The sequence below is a fragment of the Gobius niger genome, assembly GCF_951799975.1.
Source record: "Gobius niger genome assembly, chromosome: 5".
NCBI lineage: Eukaryota > Metazoa > Chordata > Actinopteri > Gobiiformes > Gobiidae > Gobius > Gobius niger.
In genome coordinates this window covers 34,301,398-34,329,215 of record NC_136856.1, presented here as the reverse complement: position 1 = coordinate 34,329,215, position 27,818 = coordinate 34,301,398, and the positions used below count along the sequence as shown (strand labels likewise).

The following is a 27,818-nucleotide window of genomic DNA, read 5'->3' as shown; positions in this document are numbered from 1 at the left end:
TAAAGCTTTTATTGAAAACGACAAATAACCTGAAATAGTCTGTTTTTGCAGCTGATAAAAAGTTTAGGACCGCATGCCTTTAAAGGCCAAATCAGTGCTAAAATATGGATTCAGTGCCATTTTCTGTCAGGTATTCACACTGTCATGACTTTGTCCTGATGGCAAAGGTTTTGAACTAAAAAATGTCTGGACGATCCTCGACCCAAATGAAGCCGTTACTTGAGCCAATGACCATCAGAGGCGTCTGTGACAGAAGGGCTTAAAAAACACAAAACGTCTCCAAAGACCTCGTCTCCTTAGAGACCAACTGAAAGGTGAAAGTTCAGATGAGAAAAATGTGACAGTTTCCATCATTATTGACATGACCAGCAGAGATGTTTTCTACACACCACAGAGAGGGGGCGCTATAATGACCTTCAGTGGAACAATGGATCTTCAGGTGGTGCCAGTGCGGATGTAACAGAGCATCCCTCAGACTGAGCCCCTCATCTGTGGGAACCACTGGTCATTGGGCTGCAGTCGCTCCAGTCGCGGCTTCATTTGGTCGAGGATCGTCCAGTGTCTTGACAGCCAATCAGATCCTCTGGCTCAGTGCTGGTGCTGGCACCATGGTTACACCAGAAACTCTACAATTGATCCTGGAGCGTCAGAGGCCACAGTGGCCCTAGTCTAACCACCCATACAGACACTGGGTCTCTGAAAGGTCAAATACACACTAATGTTTTCTGCATAAAAAGTTGCCCCTTTAAAGGCTGACATGTACAACTTTTTGGTTTAGAACAGGTTTGTTTTCGTAACCATAAGTTATTTATTTATACCAAGTTAATGACAGAGTTACAGATGTAAAACGTGTTTAAACATGAGCAAAGTAAAAAGACCAATATTCTGTAAAAACAAGACCGAAAAGACCTTGAACGACTGTAACCTTTGGTCCACAGAAGCAGCATTAACAAGAACCTGTTACCCCCCAGCCCCCAGGAGTGTCTCCTGGGGGGTGGAAGCTGACCATACACCGGGCCTGAGCCGGTGTAGCTACCAAATTACATAATGGCAAATATGAGCACATGGCTACTATAAATAGGCACACAATTATTTATGAAAGTTTGCCAGAACACTAAAATTCAAGTGATCAATTCTCGATTAAAAGGTTCTTTAAAGCGTTTAAAAGCTGAAGCTTGAGGTAAGGAGAGCACTTCCAGGTTAGGTTACGAACCAAGCAATGCAGGTGCCACTTCAAATAGTGACGGAAGATTCAAGGATTACTCAAACGGATGGATAGATCGGATACTGATTTAAATACGATATAATAATCCACTTTTTAAATTACTAAGCAATACTTGGTCAAATAGAACTATACAATCTACGTTTACCATCTCAGTGGTTTTATCCAAAGTAGAATAATCAATCAACACGCAATATAAATATCTTCACTTTGGTCTTCATGGCACTGACATTGCTGCGATACCACCCTCCCTATAACATGTAAACCAATGGAGACTTTACAAGTGTCAAAAACTGTTCTAGTATCACATTTTTTACCACAATGTTTTTTGTTCTCTAGATTTTGAAAGTTTTAGCTTTGGGCTTTGATTGACAGGCCCTGGAGAACTATGGTTGCTGCCGGTCTGTTAAATAAATCGTTAATTACAATGATTTATTTTTGCCTTTAGCCTTCCTTGCTGTTAGATTGTACTATTAAAAATATAAAACCAGATATAAAACCAGGCTTTTGCTCAGTGCTACACGGTCAAAGTGTGCAGCGTTCATTATGGGACCACAGCGGCCTCCAGTGTGTGCGGAATATGGTAAAAAGCTCTTCGGTCAATTTTTCAATAAGTTAACCACTGGTCCAGTCAGGCCTGGTTCAGTGGAGGGGTCCAAGGGACTGTTCGGGGGAGGGGTTATGGTTTGTGTCTTTGGTCACTTCGGTGGAGGGGCTATGGTTTGGGTCTTGGTTTGGGTCTTGGTTCAGCCCGGCGGGGGGGCTCTGGTCAGTGGCGACGAGGCTCGGCCTGCTCCCGTACTGGGCCTGCTCCTCGGCCTCCAGGCGTCTGTAGCGGGTGTGGAAGAACAGGACGAAGGCGGAGGTGAAGAGGGCGCACAGACCTCCCATCAGCATCAGGGCCACTGCAGAAAACACAAACTTAAGGCGGCCATTCCAGGCACCTTCATAGTTGCACCTTTTACCATCTTCTATTTGTAATGTCATTTTGCTGAATGTGAGCTGTTGTCAGTGATGGGTAAATGATGCCTCAAAGTGTGTGTCATACACCAGTGGATGTCATGTCAAAGGACTAAACCACCAAAGACCATCTGGCTCGAACTCACGACCCTGTGATTCCTAACCGGACGCTCTCCTCACAGAGCTATACGAACATCTCAACTATATACTAGCCTATCTATGTTTTTGCGCTGCACTTCAATATGGACATGAAAGAGCAGCTGTTGTCTGAATGTTGTGTGGTGGAAGTTGCCGAGTCCAAGACAGAATTCCCTCCGGGGACGGTAAAGTTTATACTTCTTCTACTTTTCTCACAGTCTAGGAACATCTCCATTTAAAGTGGCGACTGCAGTATGAGCAGCAATCGTATCTTAACAGCCTATGTTTTGCAATATTCAGGCTCAAAAACACCTTCTGGACATCGGAATCATAATGTAAAGTGGTCTGTACGTTTGGAACATGGACTGTAAAATTAAGAATGGACTAATTGTGGCAGACTTCTTCCTGTAAGCATAAGGAAATGGCGGTTGGCTCCAATGGGCTTTCCATTCAGACTGTTTTCCTCCTCTTGAAGTCGTTATAGATCACAGGCTTGTCATTAGTACTTCCACCTGTTTGTTTTAACATGTGCAACAACGGTCTAGTTTTCCTTTTACTAGCTCTAATCTAAATAATGGATCTGGCTCCAAAAACCTAGCTTCATAATTATACAGTCTATGGTTTGGAAACACAAGGGCCTATTTATAGTCCAGAAAAAAATGTTTCCTTTTTGACTCAGATGTAACGATGTAGAGGGTTTATTGTGTATAGGCTATAAAATCTACCAGCTTATACTGTAGATATATACAAATATTAAATTGAATTGCACTGTGTCTCTTCCCCTGACCTGCTTCAAACCGCTCCGAACACAAGGGTCGAAGGGGTCTGGGCTCGGAGCTGTTTGGTCGTGGAACAGTTCACTTTAGTTTGTTTTATCTGTAGAGAGAGGGTGGGGTCCTACTTGTGTTCCTCGGTTTAATTTCACTGACCTCTCCAGCTCTGGGGCGAGTCTCCACACACCGAGTGAAGGGGCGGGGCCAGGGGCGTGGTCAGGCTCTGCAGCAGCACCACGTAGACCACGGACTGGACCTGACTGTCAAACACAAAGCACACGACAATAGGCTCGGTGCGCTCAATGTCAGAAAACAACTTCCTGCTGTTTCCTGTCCCTGTGTACTCCTATGGAGAGTTAGCCGTATCATGTTGATATATGTAAATATTGAAGCAGTTCGTGGCAGGAAACATGCAGCTGTCATGCAGCTTGGATAATAAGTAATAGATAATCCTTTCTGACCATTTTATGGATTAAACACTACAGCTTTTTAACTCCACAAATGCAAAAAATCTTGACATATTTCATTTTGTAAGATTTGTAAACATTCAATCGAACACCGGAACAAAGGGAAATGTTGATATTCATGACTGGGCAACTTTTGAGCAAAAATTTCATCTTGTTTTTGGCATTATTCATTTAATGACTTAAAGTAATACTTTTTAATGCCCTGTAGAAACCCTGTATTTAAATCTCATATTCGGCTCCCTTTATATATGCATTTTCCCATTTTCCAGCGATAAAAATATCTGTGAATAAATAAATGCTTGTATTTTATTCTATTAACTGGGTGAAATGTTAATGTGTTAATGTTAAAATCATACGACCTGTAAATATATTTTATTGTATTTAATTAAAGTGCATCAACATAAACAAAATTACAAAGGCAAACCCTTTCTCCAACTGAAAAGTCACTGTGCAACAAAGATTGTTCAACATCCAAATTATTTATATTGTATGTGGACTGAGCTAATAAAATAAATTAAAAATCTGTAGGTGAGCTCTGTTCTTTATGGAAGCCCGTTTACGCCATGTCAAAAAATAAAAGCCCAACAGGAAGTCGAAATTGCGAGATTTAAAGTCATAATTTCGAGATTTAAACTCGGAATTACAGGTTTTTAAGATCCGTGATCATAGACGTCAGCCCTATTTTACTTTAAAAATCCGGAGGTTGTTGGAATCGTATCATGCCTGAAAAACAACTGCTATATAGGGCAAACTCGTCCCTCTTTGCCTCTGCCATGTCCTATGGATCCCCCCATGGTCTCCACCGGTATTTACGCCCATACGCTTGATAAGAGGGCGATGCCGGTGGACTATGGCTAGTCTCGGTTAGCCCGGTTAGCATGTGCAATCAGCCTGATAAAAAGTCTGCAATAAATCACAAATGCGTCAATCCCTACTCCGTGTGTGTGATCATCTACAAGGCTGCTTTATGAAGTTACGGCTTTATTGACGTCATTAGTGCGTAATATGATCCATTATCGGGGCTAGCTGCTAAGATACTTGCTAGCTCCGGGTGCTAAACAATCGGCTACGGCCAATTGTACATGAAGTGTGAGTAATAAACTGCAAAATCCCCCAGCCCGGCTCAGTGTAAACAGATGTTTTATGTAGATGTGGTTTGATTGACTTTATTCTTGCATATTTCTCATTTTCACATGATCATCGGGACTTCAGCTCGTAGCATTAGCTTCGGGAACGCTCGTGGCCTAAACACATTCCTATCGCGGATCCAGCCACGTTTTCTTGTCGCCGCTTTTAATCCTGGGCGTTGAGGTAAAACAAACACTTCTGTGTCTCTGTAAAAATCCCAGAGCTGCTGTAGCTCCGGGTCACAACACGATGAAGCTAATCCTCCATGACTGTTTACATCTGCACCGGTGATTCCGCTGCACCGACGTCTATGATCACGGATTTTAAAAACGCGGAATTTCGCGATTTAAACACGTAGTAAGAGTTTCGCAGTCGTAGCTAGTGTTACTGTCGTAATTTCGAGACTTAAAAACCTCGTAATTTTGACTTCCTGTTGGGCTTTTATTTTTTAACATGGCGGAAACGGGCTTCCATAGTTCTTCTTGGCACATTTGCACAGCAGAGAGCAAAAAAAAAGAATATATATAAAAAAAGAAAATAAATATGAACTCGATTTTTAAAAAGGTTAAAAAGGTTTAGTTCGGGAAGCGATGAGCGGCGTGCGCCTGTGGACCCACCCTGAGGCGAAGATGAGCCCCGCGGAGGTGGCCTCTCCCACGGGATACGAACACTCCACCGACAGCTCCATGGCGACGGGGTACACGGAGAAGCCGAAGAACCCGAAGAGCGAGCAGACCAGAGCCACCGCCACCTGCTGCTGCGGCATCAGCGCCACCTGCAGGCAAATGGAAGGGCGTGCTGTGAGTCGACGTGCAAGCAAATGAATGGATGTAAGTGCGAGTGTCCCGGGCCTCACCACAGAGAAGGCGATGCAGGCCAGGGCGCTTAGGCTCATGTTGATCTTGGTGACTTCGATGAACCTCTTGGTCCTGTCCACGTACACGCCGAGCAGCGCGGCCCCCACGATCCCCCATATGATGAAGAGCGCCCCACACAGGCCGGCAAACTCCTGCGAGCAGAGAGGACACGGCCTGATACGGAGGGTGTGTGCAGCGCGCCTGTCACCATCAGGGTATTTTAACAATACTTGGTTTATGATAATGATACCTGACCGTTACTATTTTGGAAGATATGCAATTTTACAATACAATACTCCAATGTCAAGGAAAAAAATGAACAAAAAATGGGAAGAAAATATAGTGAAAATATTAGTAATTAAAAAATAAGGAAAAATTTGTAAAACATTTTGGGGGAGATTAGCTTTACATGACTGATTATGTTTTGTTAAGTGGAGGAGTTCAAGTATCTCAGAGGTGGGAGTAAGGCACTAAATGCAAGTCTCGAATCAAGTCCAAGTCATTGGTCATGGGGTCAAGTCAAGTCGAGTCATTGCTTTTGTCAAGTCAAGTCTTTCTTTAGCCGGCAAGTCATATCAAATCGCAAACGTCAGCATTAAGCCTAATTCTTCTTTTCAAAATGTGTTTAATCTACTTGAAAACATAAAGTGCTTTCTCAAGATTTAGCAATGTTGACATTTTTGGCTAAAATCAAACTTTTTAAAATCTACTGGAGTTGCATTTAAAGTCTAATTAATATTTAAATAGCCACAAAATATAAACTATATATATTTTAAATGCTCCACTCCATGTACAAAATTACTGGGACAGCATTTTAAAGGAGCTATATCATGCTATTTTAGCCATTCCAAAGTTAAGTATAGGCATGTATATGATATATTGTACCTCTACCATTATGGAGCACTCATTTTTGTGATAAATATAAGTGTTTTCTGGAGGTATTTTTCAAACCCGGAAGACACAACGCTTCGATTCAGTTAACTCCGCCCCCTCTCTCCGCACATACTTTACCGTAATATAAATAAACAGCAATAAGTGAAGTTACTTCACGATGCAGTTATACGGAGTTGACATCTGCAACACAGCTTCATAAATGGCTAACACACATGCTAATATGCTAACACACACAAGCTAACCCGCGTTTGGATTGACTCACCGCTCTGGTCTATCGCTGTTTACATAGTGGGATTCGTGTTGGTTATAAAAGTTAATCCACTTTGATTCTGGTGAAGGTTCCCCAAACATCCATCAGAGACAGTCACAGAAAAACAATATTTTGGTGAAAGTCGCCGAATCCCGGTGAAAAAAAACAATTCTGATGAAGAGTGGCCTCTGCTTGAAAAAGGTTGAATAAACTCCCGTCCTCGTAGCAAAACGCGCTTCTTTTTCTCCGTGACATGATCGTTAGTTAAGAATAAAGAACAGATGTGTCCAGAGTAGGTAACGAGCTCCATCTTCACAGCTGCAGCGCAAACATGACTGATTTGTTCAGACGCTCAGGGATGTGTTTGTTTTGGCCACAGCTGACCTGGAAGCACCTCGGGCACATCCTTTTTTATTATTTTTTTTCCTTCACTTTTTTTTTCTCTTTGTTTCTCTCTTACGACAGAAATAATGAAAAAGCAGTTTTACAAATTAAAATCAGGCTGTAAGACATTGCTTTACAGACGTCGAGCACTTCCGTTCCGCTGTTACGACACAACTGAACACTCAGTCGTTCACCAGGAGAGGGAGGAGCAGCTGCTCAGAGAGCAGGATTCAGGAGGATTACTGAGAGCTGCGTGAATGAAGCCACAAACCACTCTGGGGGTGTTTTTGATAAGGAAATAGCATAAAAACATGACTAAAAGCTCTAAAAAGTCGATTTTGCATGATATAGGACCTTTAAGGAAGGGGGCCGGGGAGGGCTACTTTAAAACAAAAATGGAAACAGAGTCTCTTAAACATGAGTTGCTTTTCCCTGCAGTCTGAAAGATAAATATAAAATAATATTTTAGTTTTTACCCCCAGCCCCTGTATATTCGGATTCTTAATCCGAGCATAGAAAGTTTTACAATACTGTGAGCCTCTCCACAATATCGCAATAAATATCGTACCGTGAGATTTTGATATTGTTACATCCCTAAGGGACTATGTCTCTGAGCTGGCCTGGTGTCGCCTCAGGACGAGGTGTGTGCGGGGATCGGGAAGTCTGGACATCTCTGCTCAGACTGCTGCCTCCGCGACCCGGCAAATTTTGTGAACAAGGTGTTAAAAAAATTCATGCGTAAGAACGTGTCATGAATGAGGCCAATGAGAAGAGAAACAAATGCGTGGGAAAAGTCCGACATAATGAATGAACTGCTAAATAGTGCATGTACCTCACAATGTACCATCGTATTAGCAATCCCAAACCGCTGGAGGAGACAGACCGACGGTTTGGAGCAGCAGCTGCCACTGGAGTATCATGGACTGACCAGTACGACCCCTGTACTTACATCGGAGTAGCCCTGGACACAGAGGATCTGGTCGAGCAGGGAGGAGAAGCAGGTGAAGGAGGCGATGCCACTTCCCAGACACAGCAGCAGAGTCAGGTAGGCCCTGTTCTTCATCAGCTGCACACACGAGTTTAACATCACAGAACTTCAAATCAATACATGTTTCATACTGCAGAGATAGGAAACGTTTGAGTGAAAGAATCTCAATACTGACTATTATTATATGAACTGGGGGGTAAACATGAAAGTAATTTGAACACTGTTTTAATCATCAGGTGAAGGAAGGCATCAGGAGGAGCACCCCCTCATGACATCAGCAGGTGCAACAGACCATTTTGAGCTCTTAAGGCGAGACGCTGCAGGTGAATAGGAAAAAATAAACAAATTCAGAGAATTCAATTTGAAGCTTTTGCTGAACATCACTATCAACATGTATTTTATCTTTTCATATGAAAATAAGGCCAAAAACAGGCCAAAATCGCCAATAATTTCAGCGACCGAATCTAAATAATGGATAGAGCCAGGTTTAAATGTTTGGTTTTAGTTCGCTGTTGTATATGTAACAAAGATTTTTCAAAGGGAGATATTGTTCAGTTACGAATAAGCTATTCATATGTGAAAAAACTCATTACATTCTAATTTCACCTTGTTTTTTATTTTTAGGGAGGGAGGGAGTTCAAAGCTCAATTAATCAGGCTGGGAGTTGTGTATTAAAGGTCCATTCTCCAACTTTTATGCAAAAAGAAAAAGAAAGAGTTGATATTTGTATGTATTTGACCCAGTGGCTGTATGAGTGGTCAGCATGGCACCTTTACGTTCCATCTTAGTGGTCTCTACAGCACTCCAGGATCAATTGTTTTGTAGGTTTTAATGGTGAGAAGACCTTCCAAACAATTGATCCCGGCACACCTTTCAAAAATACCTCAGGAAAAACCTTCAAATATTGTAAAGCAGCCCCGGCTCCAGAACAAACTGAGGGTGCAAACAGATTCTCAAGTCTGTTTCTGATAATATTCTAACATAGTTAAAAGCTCCAAGTAAGTGAGTGAGCTCTGTCCTGAGCTGTTGGCCTGTGAAGTGCACCGAGCTCAGTCCTCACCAGTTTGAGTCCGTGGATGAAGGGCTCGTGGCTGGACTGGGCGCTGGCGGAGGGGGCCGTCGGGGGCGTGCTGCTGCGGACCCCCGCCGTGGCCATAAAACAGCTCAGAGCGGCGGGTATCGTGTAGGCCAGAGTCTGAGGAGCACAAAGCAGGGTCAGAAAGTCTCCACACAAACAAAGCTCTCAACAAAAAGTCATTAATGGAGACTCAAACTCTGAATGTGTTATTGACGACCACTAACAGCTCCTCAAACGAAAAACAAACAAAAATTGCTGCTTTGATAGACGCGCCCCTGGATGTTCCTGTGGGCTGTAAAAAGGTCACCCAAATGCCGCAGGCCCCACACACTTTGAACGTCTGATTTCAGGGTTTATAATATAATATAATAATACTAAAATATGAATGCACTGAAAATGTGACATAAACATCACGCCTGAATACGCCGTGAATCACCTCGTAGAAATTAAAGTCATTTGTTTAGGGGGGCACTGAAACTGACGCGAGCATCGGGGAATCAGCACGATACCATGAGCTTGTGCTTGTACTCATTAAAGCAGTACTAAGTAACTCTTGCCCCTAGAGGCCATAAGCGCAACTGCAGGTGTCGTAGCAAGTTGCGATTTTTTAACACATTAACACATTAATTGTCTTGGAGAGTAAATACTACGCTGACAGAAAAGGCGAAGGGACAGAGGGATATTGTACATCCAATTATACAATGGAAATATTTTTTTTTCACTCAAACTTAGCTGTAAATACTGTTTAAAGTGACGCTAGCCCGCAGTTAGCTTTGCCAGTTAGCCTGTTAGCTTCTTCTTCGTGATTCTATTAGTGTGTATTGGTGGCTCCAGACCGGTGGCAGTCTAGTTGCAAACATGTTTTCTGGCCAGAGACACCAGGGGGAGATGAAAGACCCTCCAATCATCCCATAAACACTTGTATTACACCCACAGGGACTACGGGACGGATTTATTAAGGTAAACACGTTACTTAGTACTGCTTTAATGTCGTCCCGATACCAGCTGACTTGAAATACAATACCCCACTTAAAGCTGGCTTTGTTACAGACTACACTCCTTAAATCATAGCATCTGCCAGATTTAACCAGTGCTACATGTCATCATTGTACCGCAACACTGGTTCTGCAGTGTTTACAAGACGAGGAGCTAACATTGCTAACTAGCTGCTAACGGCTCAGGCGATTGTTCACACTTATGGATTTAAAATGTTTATGACAGGTTTAATCATTTTGTAATTATGACTTGGTTCGATGGATAACATCGAAATTAATTTTTTATTTTTAAGCTAATGACACGGGTAGAGGGAAAGTTCCATAGAATTGGCCATATATGGTCACGTTTCAAGCAGCTGAGGGAGAAAACAAAGAGGAGAAAAAAATCTAAACTTTCTATAATTACTCCAAAATTACTTTAACTAATGCTGAATTATCAATATAGTTTTCTACGCAACAATGGAGAGGGTCAAAGTGGTTCAACAGCCCATAATTACATAAATAAAGGAGAATTCACTTTAGCATCATGCTACATGCTAACACTAGCTACGACTGCTGTTTTTTTGCTTCGACTGAACAATCTGAACCCAATTTAAACTTGACTTTATTTGTGTGTGATAAATAAGTTTATATTCAGAAAACAGCCAAAAAGAGTGAAAATAGTTTAAGAATGTTTGCCTCTGTCTGTCACTTCCTGTCAGTGTCCAATAAGGAAGTGAAACTATAAACGTCACAAAAAATGTCCCACTAATGAAAACTGGGTAAAAGAAAATGTGCAAGTATCATTGGTTAACTGTGTTTTAGCACAAAAAAAAAGTCTAATGAATAATAGGCACTTAAAAACAAATGTTAAACTAATCCAGCAACTAAAAAGTACATATATAAAAAGTGACAGCATGTCCATGTTGAGCAACATTTAGCTGCAGAAAATGAATAACCAAAATTCTGTAGCCAAACGCAGACATATGGCAAAATATACATGGCGTTGTAGTAAGGCAAAAAAGGAACTAAGTAAATAACTATCGAGTAAATACAATACAATCATTTTGTCAAAAAGTGAAAGGTGTAGTCCAAAAGTGACTGTACTCACGACGGTGGGGATGTCGTACTTGTCCGCCAGCAGAGGAGACACGATGTTAGCCAGGAGCAGGCCCAGGGGGTTGGCTGGACATACCACAGGGCAGACACATCAGGCTTTATAAACTACCTTTGGAAACCTTAGCCTTAATATTATTGCAGAATAATGAAAAGAACAAATATGAAAAGGCCAGCAGGGGGCACAACCTTGCTCCTGCTGATGGAGGGAAAAGAGAAGCAGTTAAAAATGAAACTTTTTAACTGATAGCTACTCGCAAGCATGTGTCTGTGCGGGGAGGAGAGTCTGACCACGGACAGTTTGGACTAGTCTGGTGAAGGCGTTTGGAGGAGGGAGACGGACTAAAGTGGTGGAAACAGGTGCAAAGCCAAAAGTTCAATACAGCCAAAATCTGATTGCATTAGGCACAGTAAAAGCTCAGAGTATTGTTGGCGCCTGTAGCTTCGCCTCCGATGAACTCAAGAAAACTACTTGTGCTGTTGGAACATTTGCTGCAGCCTTATTCTGTGACTGTGAATGACTGCTTTTGTGCCTCATGACAACTCATTAAAACTGTGAAAACAAATTGTTCCGAGCACTTTCTCTGGCAAACTCAGGAGGGAATAAGCTGTATCATATGTCAAAGTACCGTATATTCTGGACTATAAGTCACACTTTTTTTCATAGTTAGCAGGGCTTATACTCCGGAGCGACTAATATGTGATTTTTTTTCCTTTTTTAAATTCAAATATATAATTTCACATGCCGCTAGAGGGCACTGCAGGCTACTCGAGCTGCAGAAACACATTTTGGAAACAAAACAAAGCTAATCACGGGCTAAAAGCTCGATGGCCACAGCAAGAGGAACGAGTTCACAAATGAGAGCTTGAAAAACGTGCTGCCGGGAGAGGCTTGTCAACGATGTCCGTGCCCGAGTATTCAATTTCAATGGATTTAGTGATTTGGAGTGAGATGGAGAGTTTGGTATGTTCTTTATGCTATAGTTATCTGAACTGTTTATGTGACGTTAGCATACCAGACACCTATTTAGTTTGTGTAGCTAACCATCAATGTGTTACGTTAGCAAACCATACGCTTTTCTTCATTAGGCATTTTTTGGCTGATGCGTCTTATACTTCAGAGCGACTTATTGTCCGGGGAAAACAGCAATGTCAGTTGTATGTGAGAAGCTGACATGTTATTATTTATTAGTAATGCACATGAGTTACTATAAAATGCACGAGTCGAATAGGTCTATTGAATATAGCTAAGGACTTGAATATTTTGCACTCGAGCCTATTTTGATATAATACAGTAGTGCAGTGTGATTCTGATTCAGGATTTTTTGCCTGTCAGCAAAATAATAATATAAAATTTAATTATATTCCTTGTTCAGCTTATTAAATGTATTGAATCTAATCGAAATTGTGACCGTCATATCGAAATATGTATCAAATGGTGACAAAAGTGAATCGCTGCATCCCTAATTCTAAGTGTGAGGAGGACTGGACGCAGCCATATGGTACTCACACATGTTGGGATGTGGGGTACTCACACTTGTTGGGATGTGGAGTACTCACACTTGTTGGGATGTGGGGTACTCACACATGTTGGGATGTGGGGTACTCACAAATGTTGGGATGTGGGGTACTCACACATGTTGGGATGTGGGGTACTCACACATGTTGGGATGTGGGGTACTCACACATGTTGGGATGTGGGGTACTCACACTTGTTGGGATGTGGAGTACTCACACTTGTTGGGATGTGGGGTACTCACACATGTTGGGATGTGGGGTACTCACACTTGTTGGGATGTGGGGTACTCACACATGTTGGGATGTGGGGTACTCACACATGTTGGGATGTGGGGTACTCACACTTGTTGGGATGTGGGGTACTCACACTTGTTGGGATGTGGGGTACTCACACATGTTGGGATGTGGGGTACTCACACATGTTGGGATGTGGGGTACTCACACATGTTGGGATGTGGGGTACTCACACATGTTGGGATGTGGGGTACTCACACATGTTGGGATGTGGGGTACTCACACATGTTGGGATGTGGGGTACTCACACTTGTTGGGATGTGGGGTACTCACACATGTTGGGATGTGGGGTACTCACACTTGTTGGGATGTGGGGTACTCACGCACGTTGGGATGTGGGGTACTCACACATAGAGGCCAGCATGTTGGCAGTGGCGCGCTGGTGCTCGGGGAACCACAGGGCTGCCAGTTTGGTGGGGGTGAAGATGATGAGAGGCTGAGCCAGTGCACTGAGGGTCTGTCCCAGGAACACCACAGACACATAACTGTCCTTGGTATTCGGCACGGTCTGGCTCACGGCCCCAAACCGGATAAGTGCTCCCAACATGTTCAGCCACGAGCCCAGGATCAGCTGCACCACACGAAAAAGAGAGTGCTTTTAAACATCAGGATTTTAGATCTATGCTACGGGTTTCAGTTGTAACCCAAACATGTTCGAGTGGCTTGAAACACAACTCGAGGTCTGTTTTTGATGAGGGAACTACTGTACTTAGTGACATGGTGCAAAGCTCTAAAAAGTCATTTTTCTGTTTAATCTTTTCTAATTTTAACGATTCTCCTGCAGTCTCTTCACGTCCTGGTGAGGCCACACCACTGGTGATTCCAGCCAATAGCGAAGTATATACATTTCCATAGCCTGTTTATTGTTAACATATGTTTGAAGCATTTACAACTTATTGTGTTTTAGCCATTCTTATTCAACAATGTAAACAGTAGTCATCCCGTTTCATATAACTGCGCTGACGTTATTTTCAGGGATTGACATTAACACCCACCAATATTTGGCCTGTGGAGGATTGGACTAGTCCTACTCATTTATTTTCTATTGTTCATCTTAGAGGTCGACCGATATGGGTTTTTCTAAGGCCCATGCTATATATATATAAATATATATGCTCCACTGATAACTGTGACAGCAGGAGGTGCTTTATTAGAGGCAGAGAGGTGATTTATTCAGGATATTCATGATTAGTATGTTCTTCAGGGAGATTGTTTCAAAGACAGAAATCAGCAGATTCCAAACCAAAAAACGCAAAGTCTCCAATCTCATATGGTTACGAAGTTATACGCAAAGGTCTACAGCATAAAATACTGTATATAAATTATGATCAAAGGTGTACCAAAGGTGTACAAACCTCTCCTAGCAAGTCAGCCCCAGTGTTGTTTTCGTCAACGAAGACGATAACGATATCTTTTCGTTGACGCCCCTTTTTTTAATGACGATAACTTAACGATGACGAGCTAAAATGAGCTCTTTGGGGACGAGAACATGACGAGACGTTTACGAGTTTACGTCAATGAGACGAGACGAGACAAAAATGGGAGAACGTTTTTCGTTAGATGGTTCACAAACAGAGTTTGTGCGCGGAGTGAGAGAACACACGGTAAACGTGACCCGGAGCGGCGCCGTGATGCTCATGATGCAGCCGGTGTAACCGGGCAGCGGCGCCTCTTTCTCTCTCTCTCTCCCCGTGGCGTGTGGTCACTGCTCGCGTACATCCTCCTCGGAGCGTCTGACATCCATGTCACAGGGACTTTATTGTTTCTCAGGACAGTTTTCATTACCGTGGCGTATGAACGTAGAAAGCACGTTGATGTAGGCTACGTATGTGCAGACAGCGCTGTTGGTAAAAAAATAAAAATAAAAATCTCGAAGCGATCAGAGGACGAGGAGAGCGGGCGTTTTTGGGAAAAGTCCTGTTCACAGTCGGCCGACCACTTCTGCCAGTGCCTATCGTGGTGTCATCTGTTTGTCAAAAGCCAATAGAAGCTATTATTTATCCCAATTTCCAAGACTTATCGAAATTAATTATCACTTCTTATAATGAAACCGACGAAAACTTGACAAAAACCTTTTTAATTTTCGTCTGACTAAAACGTGACTAAAACGATCACATTTTGAAGTGACTAAAATGTGACTAAACCTAAATGCATTTTCATCCAAAGGACTAAGACTAAGACTAAAACTAAAAGGGCTGCCAAAAACAACACTGGTCAGCCCAATACATCGGTCGACCTCAAGTTCATCTATCATGTTACCATTAGGCCTGTACAGAGTGAAGTTGAAACAGATGAACAAACATTTTGAATATACATCATACACATCATACAATGTATTTTCAATGTAGTATCACTCACACACCGGGCTAGCAGTGTTTCGACCTTATGTCACGCTGCCTCTGTGTGAATGCAGGGTCGTACCGTGATGCGCAGGCCCAGGGCGTCCAGCATCCAGGTGGTTACCAAACTGAGGGGTATGGACACCACCATGAAGACCAGAGACAGCCAGTTGACCTGCTCCAGGGACATCCCCAGGGAGGCCGCGGTCTGCGAGGCCACCGGGGCGAAGGACAGCCATATCTGCGACAGAGAGCGGAGACGTTACAGCGGGACAATGACAAACGGTCCGTAGTTTAAGTTAACTGTTAGTATTTCAAATGATAAAATTAGCCTTTTAAAGGAACTGGCCACTGTTTTTCCATACTGAGATATGTTTTTACCTGAGCTTAGACTAGTTGATACGTACCTGTCTGGTCTTTATGCGTGCGCTCAGTCAAGCAAAAACACCAAACATGTTGTTCCCATTAGCTTATCCTCCTCTCGTCCTCAACATCCACACAGTAAAGTCGAAGTACTCCTAAGGTATTATTAAGCCATACAATGTAGTTTCCCTTTTTATGTTTAATTTTGTGTAACTAGACTTAGATCGTGTAACTACTCATATTTAAATAGGGAAAACGTGGAAGAGCTTGGTCGCTTCTAACTTCACTCCCGTTTGGGTCCATGAGGAGAGGAGGAGAGGCTAAATGCTATCAACATGTCTTTGCGTGACTGAGCGCTCGCGTAAAGACCAGACTGTTACGCATCAACTTGTCTAAGCTCAGGTAAGAACATATTGCAGTATGGAAAAACGGTGGCCTGTTCCTTTAACAATAAAAAAGGCTTTAGTTTATGGTTAATATCGGTGTAATAAGCCGAATGCCCATCTCGACTGCGCGTGCGTGGGTCAATCAGGCTCCTAATTTCGGCCCAAACAAACCACTCAGCCGTTGAAATGTGTGAGCGAGTTCAGGTAGGGGAGCGAGAACACTGAAGATTATTGAGCCATAACCGTGAATTACAAGGCTTACGGGCATTTGTTTAAAGACTATAAGTCTCAAGTGACATTTCTTGCACATATTTATGTTGTCAATATCTTGAAAGCGAGGGAGAAGTCAGGACGACGGCTCTGTAGGCAGGAGAGGACCATAGCGGACCATAGCGGACCATAGCGGACCATAGCGGACCATAGCGGACCATAGCGGACAGGGGGACAACAGGACCTGGGATCAGCCTGACACAGACGCCGCCACTTTTTAAATCATTTAAATTTGTCTTGAAATCGTAGGGAAAAGTTTCAAAACGGTGTTGATGTTAGATATAGTGGGTACATTTCCGTCTGTCAAATTAGCGATCGATTAGCCATGTTGTTCACCATCAGATCACTCGTAAAAAACACAAAAAAAAAAGTCAATTTAGATGGCATAGCCTATATGTGTAAAAAATAATTTGATAATTGAGGCCAGAAAAGCATTACTAATGAAAATCCAGAGAACATGTAATATTTCTTTGTGATCAGATGTTGTCGGCTCTACAGCAGGTTAAAATCAGCTAAATCCCATCATAGTGAACAGGGCTAAAGTTCCGTTGACATCACTACATAACAAACGACTGTTTCATCAAAAGACTCAGACTCAATCAAAAATTATATTTATTTTGTATTTCTTATATTTCGTATGTCGTCACTCTTTTCCAATACTATGACATAGTAAATGTATTTAAAATTATTTTTGCAGTGAATTGGTATTTTGGTACATTTGTAAATTTTAGATTTCAAATACAGTGTCTAACGGCACCATTAAAATACACTCAAACTGAAATTTGTGTTTGAAATATGCAAATTTGAATACACACAAAAGTCGGTCACTTTTGACATTTTCTCATTGAGCTTCACGATGTCGTCAAGGAAATGGTTTTGACTTCGTTAAAACAATTTCAAGGACTTTTGAAGCTCATGGAGAAAAGGCCAAGAACAAAGGACATTTGTAGAATTTAAGGCGAGACACTGCAGGTGAATAGGGAAAAAAATTATATTTACAGATATCAATTTGAAACTGTTGCTGTAGATCACTGACATAAATGTGAGGAAAAAAATGCATTGCAAGTTTTCTGTCATTTTATCTTTTCATATAAGAACAAGGTGATTTATGCCTTTTTTTGTGTCTGTAATTTTGCACTGAATATGGAAAGCACTTTGGGGCAGTACCCTGTTTTTAAATGTGCTATATAAATAAACCTTGACCTTGACCTTGACCTTAAAAATGCCCCAAATTTCCCATCTTTTCGGTGACGAAATCTGAATAATGGATAGAGCTACATTCAAATTTATGTTTTCATTTTATTGATGAATGCTGTTTTTTAGTGGGAAAATGTGTAAAAATTTAATTTTTGCCTTATTTTTTGACATTCAAAACTCAATAAATGGGGCTTAGGGATTAAATAATAAAAAATCCCTCCAAATCTTCCAAATATTGTTCAGTCCAAGGCTGGAAAATTTGAAGTCTTTAGGTCCGACTGACGTGGACATAGTGTCGCCACAATGACAGAAAAGTGTGTTTTGAGAAAAAGGCCCTTGAAATAGCATTCTCCCATATAAGTCTATGGGGGAACATTGAATCAGCGCAATATTTAAACATGTTGTTGTGAAGATTAGGCATATTTTCTGTTTCCGGGTGAAAGCTTATATGTTCAGAGACCAATTTGGCCCAAAACCTGAAAACTGAAAAAAAATGAGTTTTGCCTGTAGCGTCTCCCCTTAAAATACAGTACATACAGTACATGTGAAGGCTTCTCATTTATGTACTTTGATCACTAATACGGTTCAACTTAAGTCCACGTAACACAAAGCGGTTGCTCCAGGACGCCTGAATGGACTTACTAAAGAGCTCAGTGTAGCTTTGTTCTTGTTTCCTCCGGGGAATACTGCTAGTCATGAGTCTGGGGAAGTGAAAGTGCTACGTTTGGACAGAGTGGTGTAAGTGATGGAGGAGCAGCTGCAGGAGGACCACAAAGAGGGAAGTTTGAAAACGGGCACATGTGGCGTCGGATGGTCACGTTGAAGAGATGCAAGTTTGAGACCGAGATATTGGTCCAAACGTTTCAAACATCCCAGTCCTCCCAGTTTATGAGCGTGATTCACAGAAATGTAAACGGCCACTCGCTGGACAAACCCATTTATACCACTTCTAGACAACAAATCAGGTCAAAGGGCTATGTTTAGTTTAGCTGATGATAGTTTATGCTTGTGATAAATGGACACGCAAAGAGCTTTGATCTTATCAACAGAGGTCCACCACCCTGAGCAAAGACGTCTTAGCACATAAACAAAGAATAGCTCTGACTTCTGTCAAGAGGTGAAGGCGGACTCCACACAACCACAGAGCAAGTGACATTTCGATTACTATTCATTTATAGAATCACTTTGTCATCACATTACCAACCAATATCTCATCCCATCAAAGCATCAGTATGGGCTTTTTGACCAACTTATTCTTTTTTTTTTTTTTTAAATCAATACTTAAAAAAAAAGTAAAATAAAAAAATACATTGCATTTGCTGACTAGCGCGGTCCTAGATATGATCCAAACAATAATCAGTATCAGTGTAACACCTCGTGCTTCGAAATGTTCCATGTGCAGAGAGAAACCAGTTTGAACTAGGGCTGTGCAAGTAATCGAAATTCGATTACAATTTCGATTATTCCACTAAACGATTACAAAAAACGATCCAAACATTTTTTTTTGCAAAGCAGACTTGCATATTTCATGGCGCTGGGATTATTTCCCCTTCGCATTTCACGTGCCATGGCTCATGCTTTTGCCTGACATAAAATAAATAAAAACAAACAGTGCTGCTCAGTTTGCTTGTGCAGGTGTGAGGGCTGGCCAGCAGGGGGCAGGTGTGAAACAGAGACCTCTCCTTAATCGAGGCAAACTTGAAATCATTTGTACTTTCATGACTGTTCAGAAAATAGAAAATATTCAGCATAGTTTTTTTTTATTAATAAATATATAAATAAAATAAAGACCTTTTTTTATAGGGAACAAATAATCGTTTGAATAATCGTGATTTCAATTATGACAAAAATAATCGTGATTATTATTGTTTCAATAATCGAGCAGCCCTAGTTTGAACCCTGGAAGTCCTAAGCCACAAGTAAACCAGAGGCATCGCTCTCCACAAGTGGACTCTTTAGTACTTTTAAATATAGTTAAAGTAGGAGATTGTTTTAAGTCATCTTCCAGCTCATTCCTTAGGTTCACTGTGGCATAATGTGCTAACACAAGTACATTTTAATTTCCTATATTTCCCTGTTAGCAGCAACTTGTTCCTTGTTATTATGTTGCTGACAGGGTGAGTGTAACGGACTGAGTTTGCACTGCATTAGGAGGCCATGTTTATGGAAGAGAGCATTTGTATTCAAGTTATAAAACCAGGATTACACCTTTGGAAAGGATTTGCAACTATGGAGAAGAGATGACCTGGACCTAAACCAGGTCTATGTATCAGGACTGTAGCTTTAGATTAAACCAAAACTAAGCCAGTGGTTCTAGCCTCTGCTGCAACTGTGAGTGACCCACATAAAACATATTCATTTCATCTTAATGTCGGTGCAACATTATAATAATGTTATAACAATGTGGGCTTCAAGGACTCCTGTGTGTCACAGACCGATCAGACACTGACTGACTAAACTAAAGTATCAGCGGCTTCTGTCTGTTACTGTTCCTACCCGCGTAAGACAAAGGTCTAAACCAGGACTTGGTTGTTATGGTTGTTGTTTTTTCCCCGGGCTTGGGACTAGCACACAGTGTCCTGTTTGGAGAGCGGCTCACCGTGGCGTTGGACAGGTTGAGCAGGCACAGCACCAGCAGGACGAACCACCTCCGCTTGTAAACCTTAAACTCCAGCAGCCTCTCCAGCTTCGCCCGGTCCTCCCCCGGGAGAAGAGGGCTCGTCAGCGGGGCGGCAGGATCGCCCTCGCCGCTGTCATCCTCCTCCATCGGACGCGGCTTTTATCCAGGAAGTTCCAGCGGCCGAGCCCTCATCCACAGGCGGGGGGGACGCGCAGAGGAGCCGGGGGTGAGACAGGGAATAGTTTAGACTTGAGAGCGGTTCCAAAGTGCAAAGTCTGCGTGAGCGTGTTTTCAGGTCGATCCCGGCGGCTCAGTGAAGTCGCTCCGGCCGGTCCCGGGACCAGAGCGGGCTGTACGACAACAACAGAGCCGAGAGTCCCCGAGCGAAGATCGTGTGTGGAGAGGATGGGCCGCTCCGCTCGGCTCTGTCACACTTCCTCTCATGGATCTATTATCCACTGCCGGAGTTTGAAAAGACAAAGCAGCCGATCACGTGACAGTGAGTGAGCCCTGGGTCAGAGCTGAGGTTATGACCAGTGTGGTAAATAACCTTTAATGGGACGAAACCAGACGCTACTACTCAGTTAGGCTACGATAACAGAGGAGGGTAGAGCCGCTCAAATATTTAGGCTACTCAAGTAACGTTACTTTGAAAGATTTTTTCTCAAGTAGAAGTAAAAATGATTGGCCTAATAACTAAACCTTATTTAGCCTTAATAAATAATGTGTTAACACTTAGTTCATAACTATTCATTATGAGTCAGGCATTGACTGTAGTTAAGTAGTTATTAAGTTCTAATGACCCCTTAATAAGATGTTCATGATGGAGCGTTAACTCATCATTTATTAAGGCTAAAGTGTAGTTATTGTGAAGTGTTACCCAGGATTCTGTTGTGACTTAAATGATGAGAATCAAAACATATAATATATATAATATTTTCAAAGAAAATGTTATAAAAACATTTTAAAAAAAATATTGTGAAGAATTAAAGCAGTACTAAGTAACTCTTCCCCCTAGAGGCCATAAGCGCAACTGCAGGTGTCGTAGCAAGTTACAATTTTTTAATTTATTAATTGTCTTGGAGAGTAAATACTACACTGACAGGAAAGGCGAAGGGAGAGAGGGTTACTGTGCATCCAATTATACAATGGAAATATTTTTTTTCACTCAAACTTGGCTGTAAATACTGTTTAAAGTGACGTTAGCCCGCAGTTAGCTTTGCCCGTTAGCATGTTAGCTTCTTCTTAGTGATTACATTAGTGTGTATTGCTTTCTCCGGACCGGTGGCAGGGAAGTTGCAAACATGGTTTTCTGTCCAGAGACACCGGGGGAGATGAAAGACCCTCCAATCATCCCATAAACACTTGTATTACCCCCACAGGGACTACAGAAAGGTTTTATTAAGGTAAACACGTTACTTAGTACTGCTTTAAGTGTTAATGACCCCTTAATAAGATGTTCATGATGAAGGTGTAGTTATTATGTTATTAAAGGGACTATACGGAGTTTAAAAATGTTAAAATGATGTATTTTCCTCCCCCTACATGTTCCTCCTTGTCCTAATGTGTAGAATGAGCTCAGACCTGTTCACCACAACTGCCTCTAAAATCCAGCACTGTCACTAAAAAAGGTGTTACTTCGGGTCTGAAGTGCCGTCATGCACTAATATAGAAGCTGCAGTTACAAGTGTGACCTGAGGTGGCAGTAGCGAGTACAAAATGACTAACTTGCGTCTAGCCCTTTTAAGTTTTTAAGTGTTACCCAGGATTCTGTTGTGACTTAAATGATGAGAATCAAAACGTGTGACTAATGAGGAAAATTATAATATTTTCAAAGAAAATGTTATAAAAACATTTTAAAAATAATATTGTGAAGAATTAAACAAAAAATGTATTAAAGGAAACAAGAAATTATCTTTTTTACGAGTCAAAATGAAGATTTTTTTTCCCTTTAACATTTACTCCCAATAGCACTTTTTTCTTTTTTTTTTTTTTACTAGAGTAAGAAACAAATAGGCTACTCAAGTGGAAGTAAAAAGTACTATGTGCACATATATTAGCAGAGGAGGGTAGTAGGCGCATTGAGTTGCTTTGTGTACGAAATGTGCAGTATAAATAAAGTTTCTTTGCCTTGCCTCGTACTCAGTTACATTTACTGAAGTACATGTACTCGAGTAACTTATTGAAGTAATCGTACTTCTTAGAGTAGCTTCATCATATGGTACTTTTTACTTCGACTTGAGTAAAATTATAATGGTTTCTTTTTTTGTAACTTTGTCGCTTTTTTAACACATATTTTTTTCCATCTTCGTTTACATCTTGTCTTGGTCGCTATTTTGACGCTTTTTTTTTGCTTTTAGCTTTGGGTAATGCCTGGATAATAACTAGAAAAAATGTGCTTGGTTAAGGTGGGGGTCAAGAGGTTAAAAAGTGTTTTTCACTGTTCAAAATAAATTGTAGGTCCATTTTTTCATTCTGATGTTGGCTGGTCATGTTGATCGGTGTTAAAGCAGATTTCTTCTTGAATAACCGTCATCTTGGTGTTTTTTCAAAGAAGAAACATGGGGTAAAACACGCCACGCCAGATTGTTGCCATGGGCCAATTTGCACCCGTCGTCTCCCAGTCGCCCTCTGAAACACTCTCTCATTCACTCTAAGTTCTGGTGATTATTCGGGCGGCGGAGTTTTGGACGAGCTGGAGTCTGTGGAGTGATTTTTGGGGGAGAGGAGTGAGTTACAGTAATCTAATCGGGATGTGACAAGCCTGTGTACCAGAATGGCAGCTGAATTGGGGGTGAGGGCGGGGCGGAGGCGGGTGATGTTCCGGAGATGGAAATTTGCAGAACGGGTGATATTGCTGATATGGAAGGAGAGTGCGCCGTCCAGGATGACACCCAGACTCTTCACCTAAGGGGAGGGGAGGACTGTGGAGGTGTCAATGTGGATGGAGAAGCTGTCAGTTTTGGCTAGGATGGACTTTTTGCCAATGAGGAGAACCTCGGTTTTATCACTGTTGAGCTTAAGAAAAATGAGGGAGAACCAGGATTTGATTTCCTGTAAACAGGCACAGAGGGAAGAGGGAGGGAGAGCAGTGGTGGGTTTGGTGGATTGGTAGAGCCGCATAAGTGGAAACTGATGTGAAATTTGCAAAGAAAATGGCCAAGGGGGAGAAGGTATATATGATAAATAAAAGAGGGCCAAGGACAGAGCCTTGGGGAACACCAGAGGAGAGGGGAAATGGCTGGGATTTAAATGATTTAAACTGAATGAACTGAAAACGATTAGAGAGATATGATTTGAACCAGTGAAGAGCTGTACCAGAGATGCCAGTCTGGCACAGCGGGCCAGGGGCTACTATGACCAATAAGACGAGCTTTTCCTGTAAACCAGCCTGTCAGGTCCAATCAGAAAATGCAGTGAATGTTTAATTTTGAAATGACAGTCTTCCTCCCAAAGATATTTCATGAAACCCGATCGAACATGGCGCTCATTGATGTGGTAAACGTGGCGGACATCTTGTGACTGGCAGGCGAGGCTGTGGCAGGGGTTCTTCAAAGAAGTTAATATATATATAGTTAATATATTATATTTCAGGATTTTTGACATAGGGCCTCATTTCCGAGTTATCCAGAGTGTTGCTGGTACCTGGAGAATTTTTTGTTGTTGTAATTCACGCAGTTCTTATGTTTGAAGAGTTTCGTGGCGCTAGGCTAATGCAAGGCTAGCGCATTTCTATGGTATCAGCTAGCCTGCATTAAAAACAGTCTGACCCGCTGCACAGTGCACCTGAGGCAAATCACTTATAACACCAGACTAACCATATAAAGAATTTATTAATGTAAACAAATTACTTAGTTCTGCTTTAACTTCAAATGAGGGGTAATTCTGGCCTATTGGCTGTAACCTTTTAGATTTGGGTGGAGCTGAACTGGAGAAAATGCAGTAGGTTTTGGCCTAGGTTAAGAGGTTCAATAGTAAAACATTTATTTGTAAATATAATAATTCAATGATCGGAGTGCATTTGAACATGAGCAAAGAAAATAAAGCAGTATCATTTTCCCTCGTGTGATGGAGCCACTGCCTGGAGTGGGACTCTAAGCTTCTGAGAACATAGCAAAAACACTCCAAATTCCATTCATTGTTTGAAAAAATGGAATTAATTAATAATTGTTTATGATTGTTTTTTGGATAAATGTTACTTGAGTGTGAAGTTGTTCTCCTGCATCTTGGCCAGGACACTTGAAAAAGAGAATTTTAATCTCAATGAGATTTATAGTCTTTTTACATTTCAATGCATTTACTGGGGATGTGGTTTTCTCCAGTTCGATCCAGGATGCTTCAAGGGAAATCCACCGGATTAGGCTTTTCCTTTGTTTCCACGTGAAACTAAACAGTTCTGAATCCTAAAAATCAAGAAATTGACCAAATGTGACTCAGACAGGATGATGTTTCATGAAAGCTTCATAACAGTTCAGCTGCATTCATGTTTCATAAAGCCTCACCCATCCCTTAGGATTAGGCCTACAGAGGGCAGTGTGTAGGCCAGGGGCTCCCAAAGTGGGGTCCGGGGACCCCCGGGGGGTCTCAGAGGCACTGCCTGGGGGGTCCAAAAGCTTAGCTGCAAAACAAATACACTAAACAAAGAAAGAAAAGAGTTAAATGAAGCTGTATAATGAAGCTATATATAGAAGCTGTATAATTAAGCTGTATATAGAAGCTGTCTAATGAAGCTGTATAATGAAGCTGTATATAGAAGCTGTATAATGAAGCTGTATAAAGGAGCTGTATATAGAAGCTGTAGAATGAAGCTGTATAATGAAGCTGTATAATGAAGCTGTATATAGAAGCTGTATATAGAAGCTGTATAATGAAGCTGTATAATAAAGCTGTATATAGAAGCTGTATATAGAAGCTGTATATAGAAGCTGTATAATGAAGCTGTATAATGAAGCTGTATAATGAAGCTGTATATAGCAGCTGTATATAGCAGCTGTATAATGAAGCTGTATAATGAAGCTGTATAATGAAGCTGTATATAGCAGCTGTATATAGCAGCTGTATATAGAAGCTGTATAATGAAGCTGTATAATGAAGCTGTATAATAAAGCTGTATATAGAAGCTGTATATAGAAGCTGTATATAGAAGCTGTATAATGAAGCTGTATAATGAAGCTGTATATAGCAGCTGTATATAGCAGCTGTATAATGAAGCTATATATAGAAGCTGTATATAGCAGCTGTATATAGAAGCTGTATAATGAAGCTGTATATAGAAGCTGTATATAGAAGCTGTATATAGAAGCTGTATAATGAAGCTGTATAATGAAGCTGTATATAGCAGCTGTATATAGCAGCTGTATAATGAAGCTATATATAGAAGCTGTATATAGCAGCTGTATAATGAAGCTGTATAATGAAGCTGTATAATGAAGCTATATATAGAAGCTGTATATAGCAGCTGTATAATGAAGCTATATATAGAAGCTGTATATAGCAGCTGTATAATGAAGCTGTATAATGAAGCTGTATAATGAAGCTGTATAATGAAGCTGTATAATGAAGCTGTATAATGAAGCTGTATATAGAAGCTGTATATAGAAGCTGTATATAGAAGCTGTATAATGAAGCTGTATATAGAAGCTGTATAATGAAGCTGTATAATGAAGCTGTATATAGAAGCTGTATAATGAAGCTGTATAATGAAGCTGTATATAGAAGCTGTATATAGAAGCTGTATAATGAAGCTGTATAATGAAGCTGTATATAGAAGCTGTATAATGAAGCTGTATATAGAAGCTGTATATAGAAGCTGTATAATGAAGCTGTATAATGAAGCTGTATAATGAAGCTGTATAATGAAGCTGTATATAGAAGCTGTATATAGAAGCTGTATAATGAAGCTATATATAGAAGCTGTATATAGAAGCTGTATATAGAAGCTGTATAATGAAGCTATATATAGAAGCTGTATAATAAAGCTGTATAATGAAGCTGTATATAGCAGCTGTATATAGCAGCTGTATAATGAAGCTGTATATAGAAGCTGTAAATAGAAGCTGTATAATGAAGCTGTATAATGAAGCTGTATAATGAAGCTGTATATAGAAGCTGTATATAGAAGCTGTATATAGAAGCTGTATATAGAAGCTGTATAATGAAGCTGTATAATGAAGCTGTATAATGAAGCTGTATAATGAAGCTGTATATAGAAGCTGTATATAGAAGCTGTATATAGAAGCTGTATAATGAAGCTGTATAATGAAGCTGTATAATGAAGCTGTATAATGAAGCTGTATATAGAAGCTGTATATAGAAGCTGTATAATGAAGCTGTATATAGAAGCTGTATAATGAAGCTGTATAATGAAGCTGTATATAGAAGCTGTATAATGAAGCTGTATAATGAAGCTGTATATAGAAGCTGTATATAGAAGCTGTATAATGAAGCTGTATAATAAAGCTGTATATAGAAGCTGTATATAGAAGCTGTATATAGAAGCTGTATAATGAAGCTATATATAGAAGCTGTATAATAAAGCTGTATAATGAAGCTGTATATAGCAGCTGTATATAGCAGCTGTATAATGAAGCTATATATAGAAGCTGTATATAGCAGCTGTATAATGAAGCTGTATAATGAAGCTGTATAATGAAGCTATATATAGAAGCTGTATATAGCAGCTGTATAATGAAGCTGTATAATGAAGCTATATATAGAAGCTGTATATAGCAGCTGTATAATGAAGCTGTATAATGAAGCTGTATAATGAAGCTGTATAATGAAGCTGTATAATGAAGCTGTATATAGAAGCTGTAAATAGAAGCTGTATAATGAATCTGTATAATGAAGCTGTATAATGAAGCTGTATATAGAAGCTGTATATAGAAGCTGTATATAGAAGCTGTATATAGAAGCTGTATAATGAAGCTGTATAATGAAGCTGTATAATGAAGCTGTATAATGAAGCTGTATATAGAAGCTGTATATAGAAGCTGTATAATGAAGCTGTATAATGAAGCTGTATATAGAAGCTGTATAATGAAGCTGTATATAGAAGCTGTAAATAGAAGCTGTATAATGAAGCTGTATAATGAAGCTGTATAATGAAGCTGTATATAGAAGCTGTATATAGAAGCTGTATATAGAAGCTGTATATAGAAGCTGTATAATGAAGCTGTATAATGAAGCTGTATAATGAAGCTGTATATAGAAGCTGTATATAGAAGCTGTATAATGAAGCTGTATAATGAAGCTGTATATAGAAGCTGTATAATGAAGCTGTATAATGAAGCTGTATAATGAAGCTGTAAATAGAAGCTGTATAATGAAGCTGTATATAGAAGCTGTATATAGAAGCTGTATAATGAAGCTGTATAATGAAGCTGTATATAGAAGCTGTATATAGAAGCTGTATATAGAAGCTGTATAATGAAGCTGTATATAGAAGCTGTATAATGAAGCTGTATATAGAAGCTGTATATAGAAGCTGTATATAGAAGCTGTATATAGAAGCTGTATAATGAAGCTGTATATAGAAGCTGTATAATGAAGCTGTATAATGAAGCTGTAAATAGAAGCTGTATAATGAAGTTGTATATAGAA

General features: G+C 40.7%; 1 protein-coding gene across 1 annotated transcript; it reads right to left on the bottom strand.

Moving 5' to 3' along the window:
* Window positions 1–1,864: 1,864 nt before the first annotated feature.
* On the bottom strand, window positions 1,865–20,441 carry slc49a3 (solute carrier family 49 member 3; the record flags this gene model as incomplete). The annotated part of the gene is made up of 10 exons (XM_079557067.1): window positions 20,196–20,441; window positions 15,463–15,621; window positions 13,390–13,612; window positions 11,225–11,298; window positions 9,122–9,256; window positions 8,023–8,139; window positions 5,545–5,697; window positions 5,306–5,463; window positions 3,250–3,353; window positions 1,865–2,127 (listed from the first exon to the last, which is right to left on the bottom strand). Exons 1-10 carry the CDS (start codon window positions 20,361–20,363, stop codon window positions 1,865–1,867), a joined length of 1,554 nt encoding a protein of 517 aa, XP_079413193.1. The 5' UTR covers window positions 20,364–20,441.
* Between the last annotated feature and the right edge of the window lie 7,377 nt (window positions 20,442–27,818).